The following is a 19,308-nucleotide window of genomic DNA, read 5'->3' as shown; positions in this document are numbered from 1 at the left end:
AAAATTTTCCCCGATGTTTTCATTTCACAGATCAAGTGGCCCTTTCTCACTTACCTACGACCAGAAAAAAAAACAATTTAGTGCCAGAAAAAGCCATCAGCTGCAAACCCTGAGGCCCAAGGCACCCACGAGAACAAATGATACCCTCCATCTGATGAATTAAAAGGAACTAAGAGCTGCAGAATCTGCGTGAGCAGGATCAGCTTCCTTGGCAAAAGCCAAGACAGGTGGCTACAGAGTAAAACGCATCAACAAGAAGGAAAAAGACTATTCATGTGAGAAATAAGTGCGCTCTGTTTACTGAAGTCATGTGTATCACCACTACCCTTACCTTTACGTCTTTGTAACACCATGCACATGTAGTAGATAAACCAGATTTGCTCCTTTTCACCAAACTATGTTGCTGGGTCTATATTCGTGGCCACCTGCCTGCTTGCAAATTAACCCCCGAGAAGCAGTGAACGGGGTGCAGAAAACACACCGGCCTGCAGCACAGTCAGCTTCCGTGAGCCAACCCAAGGCGGTCTTCTTCACTCCGTTATTTTAATGCTGTTGTCCACACGGCATCCTCTGGGCTTAAGGAAAGCAGTGCTCATTTTCCTTTTTGACTGCTACGCCAAGGGACTTGCTGCTCAGTTATATCTCCTTATATAATCTTTATTATTGATTTACTACATGCATTTTGCTGTGCATCTCATTAACATTAAAAAAAAGGAAAACAGGGTAAAAATAGCGAAGTGCAAACCAAGGAACTTTCTGTAAGTTACTCCGTGTCTGGCAGGTACGCAGTTTTCCCCAGTAACCAGACAAATTGTACCAATAACATGGAGAGAACAGGGACTCTGGGGAAATACTGACACACAGTCTTTTTTCATTCTTTTTTAAGCAAATACTGAAGTGTCTGAGTTAACCTGAGCTTGCTCAGCTGCACGCTGAGGACGGCTGATTTCTCTGGCAGCAGCAGGGAGAAGACGGGACCACATTTCTCCACAGGCAGGGCTCGCGTTGCTGCCCTGCTCTGCTGGGCTGGCTCAGGCACCCCTCCCAGGGTGAGACAACTCAAAATAGACTCAAAGACTGCACAGTGATGACCTTGGGCAATCTAATCCCCCTGACCCACCACTCCTGAGACCCTCAAAGGTGAAGGACTAAGCCCTGGTCCTGCTGTACAACCCACTCAGGCGGTTCAATATAAGAAACTCTTTCTGGAGTGCCACGCGAGCTCCAGAAAGGTCGTGTAAAGGTGGCATAGGAGGGAGTTCAGGGATTGAGCGAAGGTATTTAAGGATTATACAGGGCTCGTGAGATGTTTAAGGGAAGAGCCAAGAGAGTGGGAGGGAGGAATCGAGATAGATGGCAGAGAGCCAGTGCAGGAAAATGCAGCGGGGTCCGGGTGGCGAATAAAGGAGGCTAGTGACATGTAAGTAGGCGGCCAGTCAGCACGCTTGTTTGGCTAAGCCCAGTGCCAAACCACCTCCACTTTGTCCTACCTGAACTGTTTCTAACTATCTTCTGTGCAAGCGTGCTCTCTGTTCTGAGAGTGCACGTGTGTGACCCATCAGCAAACTTCAGGCATCTGGATGTTGGACACACTGGGTCTGGGACCCAAGTCCCGAAAGACCAAGATTTAGGGAGCCTGATACCAGAAAGATCCCTGAAAGAGGGTTTTCCATGAGCATTAATCCCTGCGTCAGGCTGTTGCTTGTCCTCTCTGGGTTTGTGCGGGTGCCTGTGCATTCATGGCTGGCCATATCTGTACGCTATTTGTGCATATACATGTTCCAAATTTGTGCTTTGCCTTGCTACTGGCAGGGAAGAAGGATAAGGAGTAGCTGCTCACTGCCCTCGGCACATGAATCCCCTGGCTCCTTCAGTCCCCTGGGTTCAGCTGCTCAAAAGCACCACTCGAAAAAAAGGTGAAGAAATGAGGAAACACTTCTTTTTGAGCCCATCGCAAAGGAGAAGAGTAAAGCGTGGAACCACAAAGGACAAGTTTATTCCCACGTCTGAAGCGCTGCACATCACAGACAACCCAGTTTCACTCAGGCACCTGAGCTGGTTTTGTTCAACTCACGGTGGATGCATCTTCCAGAAAGGCTGTTCCAGGGGAACCTTCTTGGATTGAATTTTTGAACATGCGTAACAGGCCAACGTAAACCGAATTTTGCCCTCTTCCTCGTGAAATCTTTCCAGTTGCCAAATACCGCCCTTTTCAACTGCCCCCAGTCAACGCTGGCACAAACACGCCAACGTCGATCTTCCAGACGCTCTGACAAGTTGTGCTCGGACAGGTCCACAGACGTGTGGAGGAGCAAGGAGATTCAAAGCCAGTTTCAAAACCATTTTCACTAGTCATGTCCGAGTGCTGGAATCCTGAAAGCCAGAGATTATGCACTCCATTATGGAAGCAGAAATTAGGGACACATTGGTTTTCCAGTTGAACGTCTACTGCAGAAGATCAAAGGTGGTCACTCAGATACCACGTAATAAGGTGATAGAGAGCATTCACCCCATTTTCCAGCCAATTTTGAACAGAGCATCACGCCGTTAGTGTTTGGCGAACAATTTCTGGGTTCCAAGCAAATCTTTGGTGTTTTTCCATGGCTATTACTGTGCAGACAAAGCTATTCCAGAATCTTTTCAGGTGGGACCGGTGTTGTGTGGCAGCCAATAATCTTTATGGTAACACTGCAATGAAAATGTCGCTTAGTGTAATGAGCAGAGATCATAAGTGAAGCCCCCAGCTGCCTCTCTATTATTTTTCATTACAGTCTTTCTGGGTTTGTTATGCTTCAAGAGTACTCAGGGAATTACACCAAACTAGGCTCACTAGTCAGCTCTTCATTACTCAGACCATACTAAAACTGAGCCATCAGCAAACTGAACCAGCTCCTGAGGCAACACGACACTAACATTTGTTTGAATATTTACCATTTCTTTTTTAGCTTGTCCTCTTTCTTTAAGCTCTGTTCTGTGAAACAAACTTATCGGCAGTTGGAGGTGGTTCTGAAACAACAGGAGAATCGCAGAATATGTTTTCATGCCATTAACGCCTTGAGAGAAGGGCAGGGCTTCCTTCTGACTACCAAAAACAAATTGCAATATACTCATTTTTTCTTGATGGCAATATTTTCCTTTGATTTGTATACCACAGTGCTGCGTGAGCTGGGTGAGACAAGAAGTCTCACCGGCCATGTGAATCCTCCCTGCTCCTGCAGATTTTCACGTTGGCTTCTGGCAAAGCAAGAAGGTGCCCACCACTTCGGAAAGCAACAGTCACACTTTTTAAAAAAATCCTTCTTTGAAAATGACAGCAATGGACATACAGGAGTAAGTTCTGGCATCACAAAGCCTGCATGGTTTCCTGAGCTGCCTTCAGGCTGTTTCAAGGCCCACAGTGAGAAGGACACGGAGCCTTCTGGAGGGCTCCCTTCTCCCTTGATGTCCACTAAAATGAAATGGCAACATGCAGTCAGCCTGATTTTGATCTCAAGAAAAACAACACATTCTGCTTCTGATTTCAGCGGGTGCGAGGTTTGGCCCTTAGTGCCACGTAATCTGTACACAACAACTGAAACTCTACTAGTGCACACTGCACAGCACAGGCTGTCCTGCGAGATATTCTCATCTTAAAATCACATTTTGTATTTTAGCCCTCTACTGAGCTTGGGAAGCGCACAGATCTTTAGGTTATTCACGGCTAGGAATCACAATAGAGGTTTTGGCATAATCTGTGTTGTAGTTAGTGTTAGCAACTGAGGCATATCTTTGAAACTGTGCAAAACCAAACACTGTTTTATGATGCCAATCAAACCACATGTTCTTCATTATTTAAATCATCTACTCACAGCCATTATTATGAAGCCTTTCGATGCAAGCAAATAGGCAAATTGTGCTTGCAGTACAGCTCACAACCCCAGACTACACAGCAACATACAAAGAACATCTAGGCTGGTTATGAGCACCGGAGTGAAAATGATGTCTTCTCATCAACTGTTTGTAACAGCTAGTGCCAATGAGTCACTCCGAGTTCCTTAATGCACACATTAACCAAAATAGTCTCTCTTACAAGGAAGGTAGGCTTATGCATACCAATATGATGGGGTTTTGCTGAACATCTTTTTGCTGTAGGTAGGCAGCACTCCTCCTAAATTGTAGGTGCTTACGTATGGCAGTGAGTTACAGGAACAAATATGGAACTTTTACTTAAAAGGACAGGAACGACTTTGCTTGGTCATCAGACATTTGCAAAAGGCACCCACAGGAGCCTTAGCGAGTGGTGCAAAATAAGCCAGTGGTTCCATCTGCTTCTGGGCTAGGGGAACAGGAGCACAGCGCTGGAACTGTTTGCAGTGAATCAATGTACATGGCACAGCAAAAGTGAAAGGCAGAAAGAGTGCAACAATGGGGAGCAACAAACCTGCTCTGCATATTCTTAGAAACACGCTGGAAAACACATTGCAGAAAGGGCAAACAGGATCCTTTGACTGACTGCTGTCCTTCCTTTTTGCTTCCCCACCACTCTGGCTAATAACATGCTTGCAAAATCCCACTCTAAGCACACAGGGTAGCAAATGGGTCCCCCCTTGCAAAACCATCCCGGTGTCTCCACAGCTTGTGGCAACGAGCAGATTTATGAGAAATGCCAGGGCAGAAATGGGGAAAGCAAAGCAGAAAAAGATTTGTCAACAGCTCTCTGTCGCTGCGAAAGTACTTCATTAGCCTGTCAACTGCACGGTGTCTAGGAGATACATTTATCGACAACTCCCTGCCAATCGATCCAACATCTATATAAAACTCTTCTTATGCAATGGGCACGCTGACATCACCGTGAGATCCATAGAGAACTAATAGTGTTACTAAGCCCCAAATTGCTCTAATGCCTAAACAAAATGAAATCAGAAGTGCTAAGACCCCGCCAACATCTCAGCAGCTGTACCATACTCACTGCTTACAGCACAACATTTTGAAGCAAGATTTATTTTTGATCCACTTCATAGGTGGAGCATGAACTCACGCTGAATAAAAATCCTTACACAAAACACTGTTTTTCACTCCTGTGGATGTTTGTGCTTATTGGATTACTTTTGGAACAGAGGGAGCTAGCATTTTTCACTCCCTCAGCGCAGTATGCAAGTACTGGGAGATGTTAAATGCTGTACACCAAGCAGCAGCTCTGTGCGGTCAGCTCTGCCAGGCTTTCATCGGGTCAGGATAATGCTGACAGTGGCTAACTGATCCTGCAGCAGCTCTAACAACTGGCAGCCACTTTACGCAGCCAGCTGCCTTCTTTCAGTGCACACTCTCCTAACCTTTATTCGCTTTGTCTACCTGTTTTATCATTTCATGATAAGGCAGCATCATAGACAGCAGGAGTAACCTATTCTGGCATCTCCATCTGGCACTATATATCAGGGTTGTGCTGCTCTGGTGGATTAGTTTCAGATCCCTGTTGGCAGATCAAAGGCAGCAATAATAACCACAAATCAATCCCCCTTTACGGCCTAAAACATCTTCTCCCTTACACAGGATGCCTGATTTCTTCACCACCCCAGAGCCCTTAAAAATACCAGCTTTGCCTAGACACAACAGCTCTATGCAGGTAATACCCAGGCGCTGGAGAATTTGGCACTGGCGCTTTTGGATGCTTTCACCTATTCACTGACAAACAAAATGAGCTGCATCCATACCGAGAGGCTCATGTAGACCGAACACTCGAGTCTCTGAAAGTCAAAGAGCTGCTTGGTGCCAAAATGAGGGCATATAAAAAAGACGGCTCGCTTCCTTCAGTCCCATCTCTTGTAATTTATGGTCTAACAACCACTTTGGAGATACTGCTGTGTTTTCACTGAAGCACCCCAGCTACTGTCAGCTCACTGCTCGGTGCTCTACGCTGACCAGCGGGTGCTTTGAGAGCACACTCCTCGGTTGAACAACCAACCCATGCAGAAGTTGGTCTCTAATGGTGTTTCCAGGCAGTTACCCACTCGATCGGTCCATGCGCTGGAAAACAGGACTGTCAAGAAAGAGGATTCATGAGGTTCAAGATTCACGTGGCTGCTCCAACACAGGGTGGACATCCGGTCCCTTTTGTAACGCCTGTGCCTGCATTCTTCAGATCACTCATGAGTTCTTGATGCTCACATGTTAGGTCTTTGTTAAAGGTGGTGAGGGTTAAAATATAGCTCACTGGATAGGTATTAGCTCTCTGCCTGGCTATACTTTACTGTCAAAAAGATTTTTGTCACAAGAAAAGCAGCTTTGTTCGCTCCCTCTCCGCAACATGTTCAGAGTGACAAAGACAAAGCTGTATTTGCCAGGATGCGGCCAGGCACGTCCCGAGGACTGAACTCGAACAGAGATATTGTGGCTAAAAATCTCTGCGCCTCGGATTTGACAGTAGAACAGCTATTATGCTGTAAATGATATACCTGCATGGGCAGCGAAGACAAACTCTTCCCCTTATCTTTAAGTCTTCCAGGCTTGTAACTTGCAGTTTGAACTGTGTCTCCGAAGAGATTGCAGCATCATCTAGAATAACAATGGTTCAACATTCCTACATTTTTCCTAAAATGAAACCCAGTGAAAACGACAGCTGCTTAAAGATCGTCTGAAATTCTTCAGAAAAATATATCAATTAAAAGCAAGCATCCAGAAACCCTTTGGTGCTAATACTGCATACGAATACAGTCTACAAAGGCCAGAAAGACCTAGTAGTTCAGGGTTCCCACATAAGGGTCCATAGAACATTTTGTCTTACAAGTCTCTTAAACATATATATAATATATATATATAAATATATATATATTTATATATATATAATATATATAAAGGAATTTGATCCTATTTTTTTCAGTATTCAGTTATTAAGCCACAGTTCTACTCGATTGACTGTTTATCACTACTTTTTTTTACTACACACATAAAACCAGAACATTGTCTCAACATATGGAAAACGTGGATAGTACATATTACTCATAGTGGCACATAATTTTAAGAAGAACTGTAACTGTACTATTTCTAGATAATTTTAAAACTATGACAAAGATGCATGCTATTGAAGAAAAATGGCAAGGCTATAAAAAGCAACATGGGTTTGAGTCAATCAAGTATAAAGAGAATCATTTTTTCCTTATAGTATGATTCTTTTTACTTGCTAGTGTAACTGGGAAGTCAGAAAGACTAAGCAAAGATCAAGAAAAAAAGATCATCTTCCTCTCCCCTCCCACTACTGAGCTTAGAAAAAGATCCTAAAAGGAAAAAATGTAACACTGGCAGTTTCTAAGACAGTTTAATAAACCTTGGGGAAGGCCTAAGTGTCAAATTTGCCTTCCTGGTAGTACCTAAAGCACCGCTACTAAAGCAATACAATAAAGTTTATGAACTTGTCTTTACTGCTACATAATTTATCTTTGAGAAATGGCTCCATGGCAAACAATTGCTCTCTATGAATCTCTTTGGGGTTTCAGTGGGCTGCAGTTTTTATCACAGCAAGTAAACTGGATCAAGATTGAACACCAAACTGAAATATATATCACAACAGTTTTTTTATTTAATGAAAGATACTTAATTCAGAAGTTAAACATTACTATACTCAAGTGTTTTCTCCTATCTATGCCAACCTCCCAACTGAAGTCTTTTTGAGACACTTTTCACTGACATTCAAAAGAAATAAAAATCCAGAACCACCCATATTTTTCTATTTAAGAAAATTACCATTTTATTACTGTTATATTAGTTTTGTGCCTAACAGAAAGAAATACATCCCTTCATATAAAACACAAAAACAAACAAAAAACACCCCTCTTCTCCCAAAATTTCAAAATAAACTTAACAAAAACCCAACAACTACAACCACAGGTACACTGACTTCGCTTGGGCTAGTGGTTACAGTACAGTTTGCTCAGACGACTTTCCAGTACGTACTTACACTGCTGTAGAAAACCTTTATTTTTGGAGTACTTTCCCTTCTGATCAGCAAGTTCACATGGTGTGAATCAGAAGGTGTAGTCAGAGAAAGGACCACGCACCCACGGTGTCCAGTAAACTCCATCAACACCCAAACCCTATGAGCACATGCAAAGCTGGCACAACGAACAGGGAGGAACCGGCTCAATGGAAGAGCCCTAAAAAATAACGTTCAGCCTGGATTTCTTGCCAAAGAGGTATTCGATCGATCTGTAGAACAGCTTTGTAAGAAAAGCTTCAGTACAGCCTGGAAAAAAACACAAAAACTATTGCACTGTGAGACCGATGGCCTAGGAGTACAGAAGGGTGGTTTTCATCCCTGGATGTTATGATTGTTGGCCAAGTGGCATTTCTCAGTGTGTTTGTCTATAACAAGATAACTGCAGGATGCTGGATTATCTGATGAATTCCCACATTTCGGGGAGTGTTTGGGCAACGTCGTATTGATTTTGGTGAAAACAAGAAAATGAAAGGGGAAAGGTACATATACACAGAGTCTGTGGGTTTGTGACCTCTTGCATTTAGTTAGCAGGTGCGGTTGTTGCAGCCGTCCAGGCCTGTGGGTAATGGTCTATAGATCAAAACGCCAGTGGATGGCTGCCACCCTCCTTACCAGCATTAACAATCCTCTCTCTTTCCTCCTGTATCCTTGCAGCACCTGCCCCCAGTAGAGCTCAGAAATGCCAACACCTGGAACAAACTGCCTCAGGGATGGGCTAGGGAGAGGATGGAAGAGGGGAAGGAGGAGCTATGAGGACAGAAGGGGGTGAAGAGGCATGAGAAGCTTCATGTATGGACAAGCTGCTGCCCTTGGCATTGGAAAAAGGGGATTACACTGGTATATTGTAAAAACCACAGGGACAACTCCTACTGTGGTGAAGAAAGGGAGCATGAAGTGAGTGAAAGAATAGATGAGAGTTCAGACCATGTGAATTCAGGGAGCCTTTACAACGTAAAACAGAACGTGAGGGGCCCTCAGCTGACACGAAGAACAAATCCCCAGATGCCAGGCAAGTTCTCCTTAAGTCTGTTTTCCAGTACCACGACTTCAAGACCAAGAACATGCAGCATAAGCACAGACTTCAGCAGACCCTTCCCTGTTTAAGCATAGATGGTGCTTGTCACTTCTTCACATCCATCTTGTGGTCACATTAGCTCCATTAATGAAAAAATAAATGTTGCAAAAGGGAAGTATTAACATAGCTCATACCAAGGATATTAATTTTAAAGATGCTATTTACTTTGTATCAGAGCAGTCATATATCTTGGTCTCGAGCAGTTCCTAGCCCTGTCCAGATTCAGACTCCATGTTACAGAGACAAACTCTGTCCTGACTCTCCTTCCTGCCCGTGATTCATTCACCTGACATCTTAGTACTGCACCCACTTGATGGGCTTCATGTATTTAGTAAAAGGCAGTAATTCTTATTTAAGCAAAAATTAGCTTCTTAGTGCAGAGCAGATACTGATTTACTTTGAAGTGTAGACACGATACAGCTCGAACTATCTGTGTGAAAAGCAAAGTTACCCGGCTGCAAACACCCCGGGTGGCCCTGTGCTCGGTGAGAAACGCACAGCTCCGTGGTGAGGTGGGGTGGGGCCCCCGCCTCTAGGGATAAGCGCCCTGTGCAGCGAGCTGCCTGCAAGGGTCGCCCGGTGCCTGGCTTTGAAGATCCATGTCACATCCTAACAGTGCAGATGCAGGACCAGAAGAGGCTTGTGCAGGTGTCTCGCCTTCTTAACCTGTTCCCTGGACACAAACCATCCACAGATGCCAGTGCTGCGTTTTCCTTGTATTAAGAGAGAAAACACAGCGAGCCCGAACTACCTCTGAGGCAGAAAGAAGAAGTCAGATGATGGTTACTCTTCACACTGCTCCCAATTTGCCAACAGAAGTAGGCAGCCAGCGTGGGAGAGCACCGGCAGCCCTGGGGACACGAGGTTGGCCCTTTCAAGGCAGAGGACCTGGAAATCCTCCCCACAGCAGCAGCTGTCAGAGTCAAACCCAGCGCTTCCAGAACGGGAGAGGAAACAGAAGCAATTACCCAGACAGGAAAGGTGCCAACAGATAACTTGGGAATAACCTGCATATGTGAGCACGAGGCGGGTTTATTTTCGGATGGAGGGCACCACTCCTCCATCTGTCTGAGCAGCGAGCTCGGTCCCTCGCTGGCAGGCACCGGGCGACCCCGGTGCCCTCACACACTGGCACGGCATTACTCCCGCCCAGCCAGCAAATGCTAACTTAGCATTACCAAAGCCTGAGCTGATATTCTCTTCAAAATTCCTCCGTTCCCCACTTTCTTGGTCACTATGGCAACGACCATCATCCTGTGAACAGCACCATCCGACTCGGGGCTTGTTCTGCACTTATTAATCTCAGCCATTTTAAGAATTGCCTCTTTTCCCTGGGCAATGTTCCTAAGAGCCGAGTTTCACTCCCCACCGATGTCACCAACACTCCGACACGGTTCCTCATGTCACAAATCCACAGCTGCCCCAGTGCAGTCCCACACAAGGCTACGTAAAAGAGCCAACACCAAACACAGAGCATATTTTTTAAGTATTTCTAGGTAGACTGGACACAGACTGAGGACCTTCTCTGGACAATCGTGGTCCTTGTGAGCAGCTTTCCCTTGTAGAAGCCATCCTTGACAAATAGAGATGCTGACAATCAGCTGTTAAAGTCACGTTAAAGATAGTGAGGCAAGGACAAAATAGCAAGTCTTTACTTTGAGCTAGATATTTTCCAGAAAATGTCTCCCTTACTTACTATTTTGTTTAACTGGGCCATGACTATGGCTTATTATTCCTCCCATTACATCCATTCAGTATTTACATTAATCCTGCCCTGCGAAAGACAACACGATTTCATTTCACTTGACTCTTTTCTTACTTTTTTAAAAAAAATATATTCTAAAACTATTATTTCAGTGCAGGAAATGGCAACTTTAGACTATTCTCACAGCCTTTCTAAACGATTTTTGATTTGGAAATTATTTTTGATAAGGAGGGGACAACAGCTGTGAGCACATAGTTTATTCTGGCAGAACAACGTACCTGAGTCCATGGGCTCACAGCTTCAGGATAAAATAATCAGCACATGAAATAAAAACATGTAACATATAATAAACATATATATGTTTGTAGATACTTTTTTTTAAAGGAGTCTTCAGCAATTTTTGCAAGCATTAGTTTAACAGCACTGCTGCTTACGTGTACGTGGATAAAGACTACACATGCTACAGTGGGAGATCTGTAGCATTTCTCAGTACATTGGAAAAAACAACATTTTCTTTCAGAAGGAAGAAGTCATTTTGGTTGAGGCAGTATATAATTTTCCACACACAAATGTGTTCATCCAAACCCAACCTACATGTCTCTGTACCTTATGCTCAAATTTTCTCTCACTGCATTCAATACATTAAGTGCCGCCTAACTCCCACCTCCTGAATTCAGAAAAAAAAATCATTTTTCCTTTAAAAAAAACACCCTTTGGAAGAGAATGTATTCTTATTGTTACAGCCGATGAGTTAGAGGCTGAAAACAGCCATTAGTTAACAACCTACCCATTACCCTGTAAAGTGTTAACAACATGTGAAATGCTGCTCTAAGGAAATTGTCCCAAGTAAAGGGCAGGACATGCTCCCTGGTCCAATGTCTTCTGGAGAGTAAAACTGTGCGAAGGGGCTACATCACTCAAAAAGGGTTCCTCTTCTGTCCTATGCTGGCTCACCTTTGCTAGCTGGCAAATAAAAGGGTGGCCCACGGCACTGCCGAGGGTTTAGCATCTCTTGCACACTTTCATGAGTCTATGGTGAAGTCTAGATACTGCAAACTCTAGATCCTGGAAAAATTATTCAGATAATTCAAAGTAGCCACAGAGTTTAGCAATACAGTGGTACTAAAGGAAGCGCAGGTTACCTAAGGTAGATACGGTGAATGCAAAACCACATAGAGGAAACCCAGAGTCCTAAACAGACCAAACAAGAAAATACAATTTGGTTGTGCCTTCGTCTTTTGTCCATCATCCCTCTCTTCCAAACATTGATTGGTGAGAGAATGAAAAGGCACCCACTACCTTTTTTTATCATATTCTTTGATTATTTTGTGTCCTTGATACCTGCTTTTACTAAATTCTCTGCTTTTCTGCTATTGCTGCATTTCCTCCCTATCTCTTTTCTTTGCCTAATCAGCTGATTCTCCTCATTTATCTTCCCTGTCGAGAAGCTTGGCTCTTCTTATTTCTCTTGCTCGTCAGCCTTTGCTTTCTTACTGGTCTTCCTTCTGCACCTCTTTTATGCTTTCTTCCTTCCTTTCCTTGTTTCTCACTATTTTCTCACTTTTATATACATATATACATATACAGACATACACACAGGATACTCATCTTTTCATCTGTGCTCTCTTTCTACCTCACAGGTGGTTGGATCTGAATAGGAGTGACTCTGTTTTGAGACATTTAGTAGAAAAATGAACGACTCTTTCCTTAGTATTTTCCTCAGCAGATGGACAAACACTACACAGAGGGGATCTGCTATAAGGTATGTTAAGATATTTCCCGGGATCTCATATCATCATTCAAAAAGCATTTTTTAAAGGATTTTAAAGGATTTCACAAGAAGTATTTCCTATACATCTTTATGGGAATTGCAATAAATCCCATTTTTTCCTTAGAAAGTAGGCATGAATTAACAGTTATTACTGACATCTGTCATATTTTAAATACCTTTATAAAATTTAGTAGTGGCAACAACAGCTGTAGCATAAAACCCTGTGAAACAATCTCCTTAATCGAGCATCCTTTAAGGAAAGCAGCTTCATCACTGACAGTCATTTAGTAACTCAGGAAGCAGCTTCCCAGAAGATACTTGCTGCTGTTATATCCAAGGTGATTAAACCATAAGGTGATTTATTTCTTTTCTGACACCTACCTGAACTTTCTAAAGCCATTAATGACACTTTATGAAAGTATCAGCAAACACGGGACATAATTATCCGCAACAGAACTGTGTTTACAACACAGACACAGTCACAGTTCTGCAAAATGCCATTTGTTGGCAAAACATTAATATCCTAAACCACAAAGGATGTGCACCCACCAGTGCAGTAAGGGTAGAAACGCTGCCAAACACACTTTCTCCCCCAGCCTTTTTCTGGCTCTCCTTTCCCCGTGACTGACAGTGACTTTCTGAGAGCAGGCAATATCTCCAGGCTTGAAAATCTGTGTGCATAAGAAATTGTTTCATATTAGTCCTATTGCAGCACTACTGGTTACAGAAGAAAGCTGTAGACAACAAAATAGGTATTTTATTTTTTTTATTTTTTTTTATTATTTAAATAAGGTGTATTAAAGAGTGAAAAAATCCCTATGTATAGAAATCCAAAGGAATATCAATGTCTGACATATTTCCCCCGCCATATTAACTAATCCAGCAAAAAAAAGATCCTTGGTATGTCATTTGCTGATTGATGAGCACAGAGAGCTGAGACCCGAGCACGGAATTTTATTGCTGAAGACATTTTCATCTGCAGCCAAATCACCAGGGAAACACTTTGTCAAACAACTTCATTCTGCCGGGAGACTTTGTGACAATATTGGCAACTTAAGAATTTGTTCTGTTTTTTCCGATGGCATCTACCTGCCCGTGTTGAGAAATATTTACAGTAGCACTGCAATTCATGCAGATGTCCAGCTTCAGACCTGGGGAGAAGTGGTTCACATTTCTTTGCAACAATATGTAAAAACCAGCTAACTCACAAGCTCTATTTTTTATTATATATATATAAATACGATCCAATATATTTCTGGCAGCGTTTAATACCAATCCCCTGTACTGTCATAATAGCAACTGATCTTACATTGAGCATCTGCAGAGCTACAAATTGTTACTTGTTTTCAAGAGCTCAATCTTGGTTTAGTTTTTCTTCTTTTTTCTTTTTTACTGCACCTGGTGGGACTCAGTCAGACAAAATGCTGCTAACTTTTACGCCGTTAGGCAAGACGATAGGCTTCACCGAGACACAATGAGTTAATGCATCCAAACTTATATCCTCTGGCTGCTCCTGAAATTGCTAAGGAATTTGAGTCCTGCTGGTTGTCTTGAAGCTTTAATTATTTTCTGTGTTGAATGAAATTCCCAGGTTTCACAATTTTTTTTTTATTTTTTTTTTTTTTTTACCATGGTGGCAGCAAAAGTGACCTTTGTGAAGTCTTCTTGGCTCAGTAACAGGCATTCGGTGCTCTCAGTGCCTCAGTTATACCATGCACAATGGGCTAAATCTAAAAATCCAGAAACACCATGCCCAGACAGGGGGGTTATGTATAAAATTGAAAACGAATGAATGGCCAAACAAGATAGTTAAGACTATCTGGCATATGGCGGAGCAGGGGATGTGAAGAGTGCTGCTATTCCTTTCCAGTTACAAGTGGAAGCACATGGATGAACTCCCAGCTTCAATTCAAGTCAAACATACATCTCCAATCCCTTGCATTCAATGGGGTGAGAATTTCTCCTTGGGATTTTGGGGTTAAAGTCCTCCAAGCCTCATTGATAACTCTGGAACTGAAAATGGGGGTTAAGGCGAATAATAACAATTTGTCCTCGAGAAGTTTCCCTAGGTAGCGCGATGCCATTTTACCCGGGCAATCTGCCAATGGCATCGTTCCACCGGCTAATTTAAGGGACAGGAGATCAAGTGTTTAATACTAGCTGCCAGTCAGCTTGCAAATAAAAAGGCTTTCATCTAGCACTGTGCATCCATTTCCACCATTCCTGTCACTGCAGGATCCACTCAAGCCCCTGCTGCTGCCCATCTTCCCGCTGCTGTCCTTGTGAAACACACAAAGAAGCATGCTTTAAAAAACAACACATGCCACATGTGCACCAAGCAAAAATAACACGCTGAAATATTCTCTGAAGACTTTACCACCAAGTTTGTTACCTTTTTTTCCAGCTACGAACAGATTTTAATGGTTAGCTCTTTTGAGACAATCCCATAAGACATATTTCACCATATCACCTACCTATCACATGGGAAATCCTCAGGTCAAGTCCAACATCAGACAAATCACCCCATTTCTTTCTAGACAGATTTTGAAAGGGATGAAGGCTGACAGATTTGGTGTAAGGTTTTCAATTTCAGCTCTTCATACCTGCTGTTTCATTTGCTCGTTTTTCATAAAAGCTGAACTAAAAGAAAAAAACGAAAACCCCAAACATTCTCTTCTACCCCATGAGCAGCTTAGTACGAAAAGAAGCAGCTGGGTCTTTTACTGGCTACATTATGTTGTGAATAGAGCCCTGGGCCTAATGCCCTCGTGTGAGATCACCCACAGGTCTGCCTGAAGGACAGCTGTGCTCTGCCCTGCAAGGGACGAGCCCCCAGTGCTCTGCTCCTTTTGCAGTGCTGGTGCCGGCTCCTGCAGGAGTGCCCACTCCTCTGTTCAGCTGTCCTGGGTGTGAAGGAATAATTCTGTCTCCTTTTCGGTTGGGCACGAGCTTGCTGCAGGGAATCTGACCGATTATCCCTAAACATGAAAATGCAGTTATTTTCGTAAGTGCAACTAAAACCATCTGTTAAGAACTGTGCTCAGAACTGCATTCCAACAAGTAAGGTGGTAACCACAGCTTAAAAGTTCAAATGGTGTGCAAATAAATATAATGCAGCAACTCTTACACTCCAGAAGACAAAAAGCACAAGAACAGGTTCACTGGACTCTGTGTCTCGCAGCTAGAAGTGGAAGTATTCTTCCTTTTCTACCAGGATGCACGAATCCAGCTTGTTGCAGACACTGCTGTGTTAATGTGACAAGTTAACAATGCCTCGGCTTGCTCAGCAGTAATGATCTTTCAACTTTCCTGTCAGATCAATGCACGACTTTCCTCAGGACCCACTTACTGGAACACCGGTCAGGAGGGAGCGCAGCTTTGCAAAACAGCGTCCAAACCAGACAGCTCCGCCAGGAATTGCTGCAGTGAGAGACATGAGCCTGCCTGCAAAATCCTTTGATTCAGCGCGCTGAAAGGAGGCATCCCTGGCCCTTCTCAGACCACTCTGCAGCACAGCTTTCCTTTGTGTTACGTATAACCACGGTGGGGTTTCACTGAATGAGCCAGGTTTGTTGCTAGTCCTTGCCCGTCACTGGGCTCACCCCACCTGGGTCGTTGCCACTGGCAAACAGGAGGCAGTGGGGGGCAGCTAAGGTATGGTCCCGAATATACTTTGATAAACTGCAAATGGAAAGCACACATCAAACACCTCATTAACAACATAAAAACCTGCTGTTTTGTACTCGGCCCTAAACGCAAATGTAGCTCCATGCAGCTTGACCACAAAGACCTGATGAAAAAAAAACAGAAACAAAACACCCAAGAAATGACAACTAAGCCATTAGTACTGGGTAACAAGTCATTTCTTGCAGAGCCCAGAGAGCAACTTCTTCATCTGAGACAAAAGGGGGATTGAATGAAGGGGGGAAGAGAAGGGTTTTGATCTCTCTTTTTTCCTCAACACTTCACTGTTACAATCAAACCTGCTGAAACTAAATTTCAGTCACCATGTATGTGGCCTTTTTCTTTTATATTTTAGCCATGAAGTTTCAATCCTCCTGCTCTAGCTGTGAATAACAATGCCATTAGTGCAAAGTGAGTTCAGAAGATAATTATTCACAATCACCTTACTCACAGGCCATACGAAATACAAAATCATTTCTATTTTGAAAGTATTATTCTTTAGACAGTGGAAAGCGTACCACAATTTGGAAGTCATTTTTCTCAAGGATCTTCATTTTCACAGCTCAGAATTGCTAATTTGAAAATACCTTCTCCCAAATGTCAAACAGAAGACACTACCAGTGCATGTGTGTGAGTCCCAAACACAGCTGACGTGTTGCTGACTCTTTCATAACTGTCTTCTCCAAGAGAGAAGACATCACACCTTGCAGAACGACGCTAACGTTGCTCCACCTCAGCAAGCTGAACCCCAGCTTCTCCAAGAAATGTCAGGAGGCCGCTACTATGGAATTACTACCTAAAAACAAGGCTTAGGGCACAACTGCAAGTTTCACCTAAGACGCATGGGTTTAGTTTTAAAATAAGGCAGCTTCACAGTAACTCAACAGGAATGCACACTGCCATGCAGAGCACACAATCTCATAATAACAATTTATCTTTTTGATCTGTTTTAAAAGAAAGCAAAAGCCAGAGCACTGCATGGCATCAGCAGCCAACATGAGAAGAAGAACCTGAGGAGGAAAAGGACCTCCTCACGGGGGTCCCATTAACTGTCTAAATGCCCCCAGCAAAGTCATAACAGAGTAACTGCAAAGGCTGCATTTTCAGTCCTACTTCAGAGCTATTATTGAGCCTCAATATATTGCCAGCTCCATCTGAACACCAGAAATAGTGGGAAATTAGAACTCAGTACTTATTCATGAGCTCAAATTTAAGCAATTCTTCTTTTCAAGGATTACAGGCTTGATTCTCCTCTCCTCTGCTCACCCAGGAAAGGAGTAATTTTGCTGCGGTCAATGTCAGTGCAGGGCAGGGAAGAGTCGTTCTCTAACCGCAGGTCTGCACTGAAAGGGAAGATGTGATTCCCAGCCAAGGCAGCACAGACAACAACAAGCGGTGAAGAAGCAGAGCTAGGAGCTTCAGCAGCACAAGACTGCTGAACCTTATGTTGTTGTATCTTTACGGTTATTCTTACTCATTAAGCTGGCTCGAAAACGTCCTGGCATGCTGAGGATCAGACTTTTCTCCAAAGCAGAGACACAACCAATGTTTGAAGTGTGCTCTACTTAGCTGGATAGGGCTCATCCTTGCTGGGTGTGAACTGGAAAAGCATGGTGCAGTTTGACCTCTTCACCTCTTAGACCGGTGGACAACAACTTAAAGAGGTTAAAAGGCAGTGAATTTACAGCATATATGATTTTATATTTGTACTTCTGGTTTTTTTTAAGCAACAACAAAAAACGTTCCATGGTAAAAGATCTAGCCTTCAACATCAACTGTCAAGACTATCCTCAAGAATTTGATGGATGGAGTGGCTACGGCGATAAACAAGCAAGTCCACAGATGATTCAGAAATATTACCCGCAGAATCAAGTCACATTGGTGAGACACATAGTACGCAAAGATGCCAGCAGATTAGATTAAGAGCCACTGAAATGCCTGCAATGAGGTTTAAATTTAATTAGCAGGATACAAGGTTCGGACATACAGACATGAACAAAACCAGACAAAATGAAACAAAATCCCGAAGCTCCCTCCTTCCTACCACAGAAAAAGAACCAGTAAAAAAAAGCCATGGATATTTTACAGCTATGAGTATTAATAATGTTTTCTATATTCTTTTTACTTCCCTCTGAGGGAACATTTTTTTCCTCTTCTGACAATGATAACTTCGTTGACAGGTAAGAATACTCTAACTCCGTAAGGTACCAACTTAAACTGCCTCTTAGGAAGGCTCAAACACCTACGAGTACCAAAGAGTTTGGGGAGAGCCAGATCTGAAAACCCCTGTCAAAATCTTGACAATGAACACCACAACCTCACACCCACTTGAAATCAGACAGTTGAAAGAACCACCACGTTCGCAAGAAATTTCACCCACAACTACAAAGCCAGGATGATAATGCAATGACACCTGTCAAGCCGGACAGACAATGTATTTCAGAAACAGAAGACTGACATAACAGCCAAGACATACAAAACAGCACAGCAAACAGCAGCAGTCAAAAGGCCAGGATCACCGCTGGGGATCTGCAAGTGAAATAATATGTAGGTAACAGCTCTGCCCCATAGCTGCTCTCGGCCTTCTCTTGGAATGACTAATTTTTTAACTTGATGGGATCTGAATAAATCCCACCAGAACAGAAGAAATTTGTTTTGCAAAGTTTAAAACCCATTGCAGTTTTACAGAAAGGAAAGCACGAGGAGGCCTGCCTGAGTAACAGCATAAAGAATGAAGGGAGAACTACCAATTTCTATTCAGGAAGAATTAGTAACTGTGTCTTACGAGACACAACGATAACATGAGCTCTGACCTCAGAGCACAGGGCTGACCCGGAGCATTAGATGCACCACTAACACACTGTGCTGCTACTAGCAATTATTTTTAGCAGCCACGCATCCCCAGAATAGAGGAACTCACTCACCATCTGCAAGCAGGACAAAAGCGGGCTACAGAAGGCCACACTGGGCCAGGAGACTCCTCACTGGAGAGATCCCTTTGAGATCTGATCTGGGTGGTACGAAGGTATGTGCTGGAGCACCAATATGCCTATCTGATTTCAGCAGCCTGTGAGCGCTGAAGAACGCGGAGAAGTCCCCCTCAA

At 43.4% G+C, this 19,308-nt stretch overlaps 1 protein-coding gene across 7 annotated transcripts in view; it reads right to left on the bottom strand.

Annotated features, from left to right (window-relative positions):
• Window positions 1-19,308, bottom strand: part of RSU1 (Ras suppressor protein 1) — a 100,868-nt gene that overhangs the window by 10,277 nt on the left and 71,283 nt on the right. For 3 of the 7 annotated variants that reach the window (XR_013947055.1, XR_013947056.1, XR_013947057.1), the window contains exons 9-10: window positions 11,028-14,533; window positions 681-8,215 (exon numbers count right to left, since the gene is read on the bottom strand). The exons of 2 other annotated variants lie outside the window; for them this stretch is intronic. Coding sequence is in view for 2 of the 5 variants with exons in the window: in XM_080581471.1 (XP_080437597.1) it covers window positions 16,096-16,201 (106 nt within the window). In the remaining 3 variants the exon portion in view is untranslated. Of the gene's footprint in view, window positions 1-680; window positions 8,216-11,027; window positions 14,534-16,080; window positions 16,202-19,308 lie in introns of those variants that run through there. 2 more of the 7 variants (XM_080581474.1, XM_080581471.1) reach the window with 2 other exon arrangements.

Source organism: Anser brachyrhynchus (genome assembly GCF_964034855.1).
Source record: "Anser brachyrhynchus genome assembly, chromosome: 2".
Classification (NCBI taxonomy): domain Eukaryota; kingdom Metazoa; phylum Chordata; class Aves; order Anseriformes; family Anatidae; genus Anser; species Anser brachyrhynchus.
This window is presented reverse-complemented; position numbering and strand designations above follow the sequence as displayed.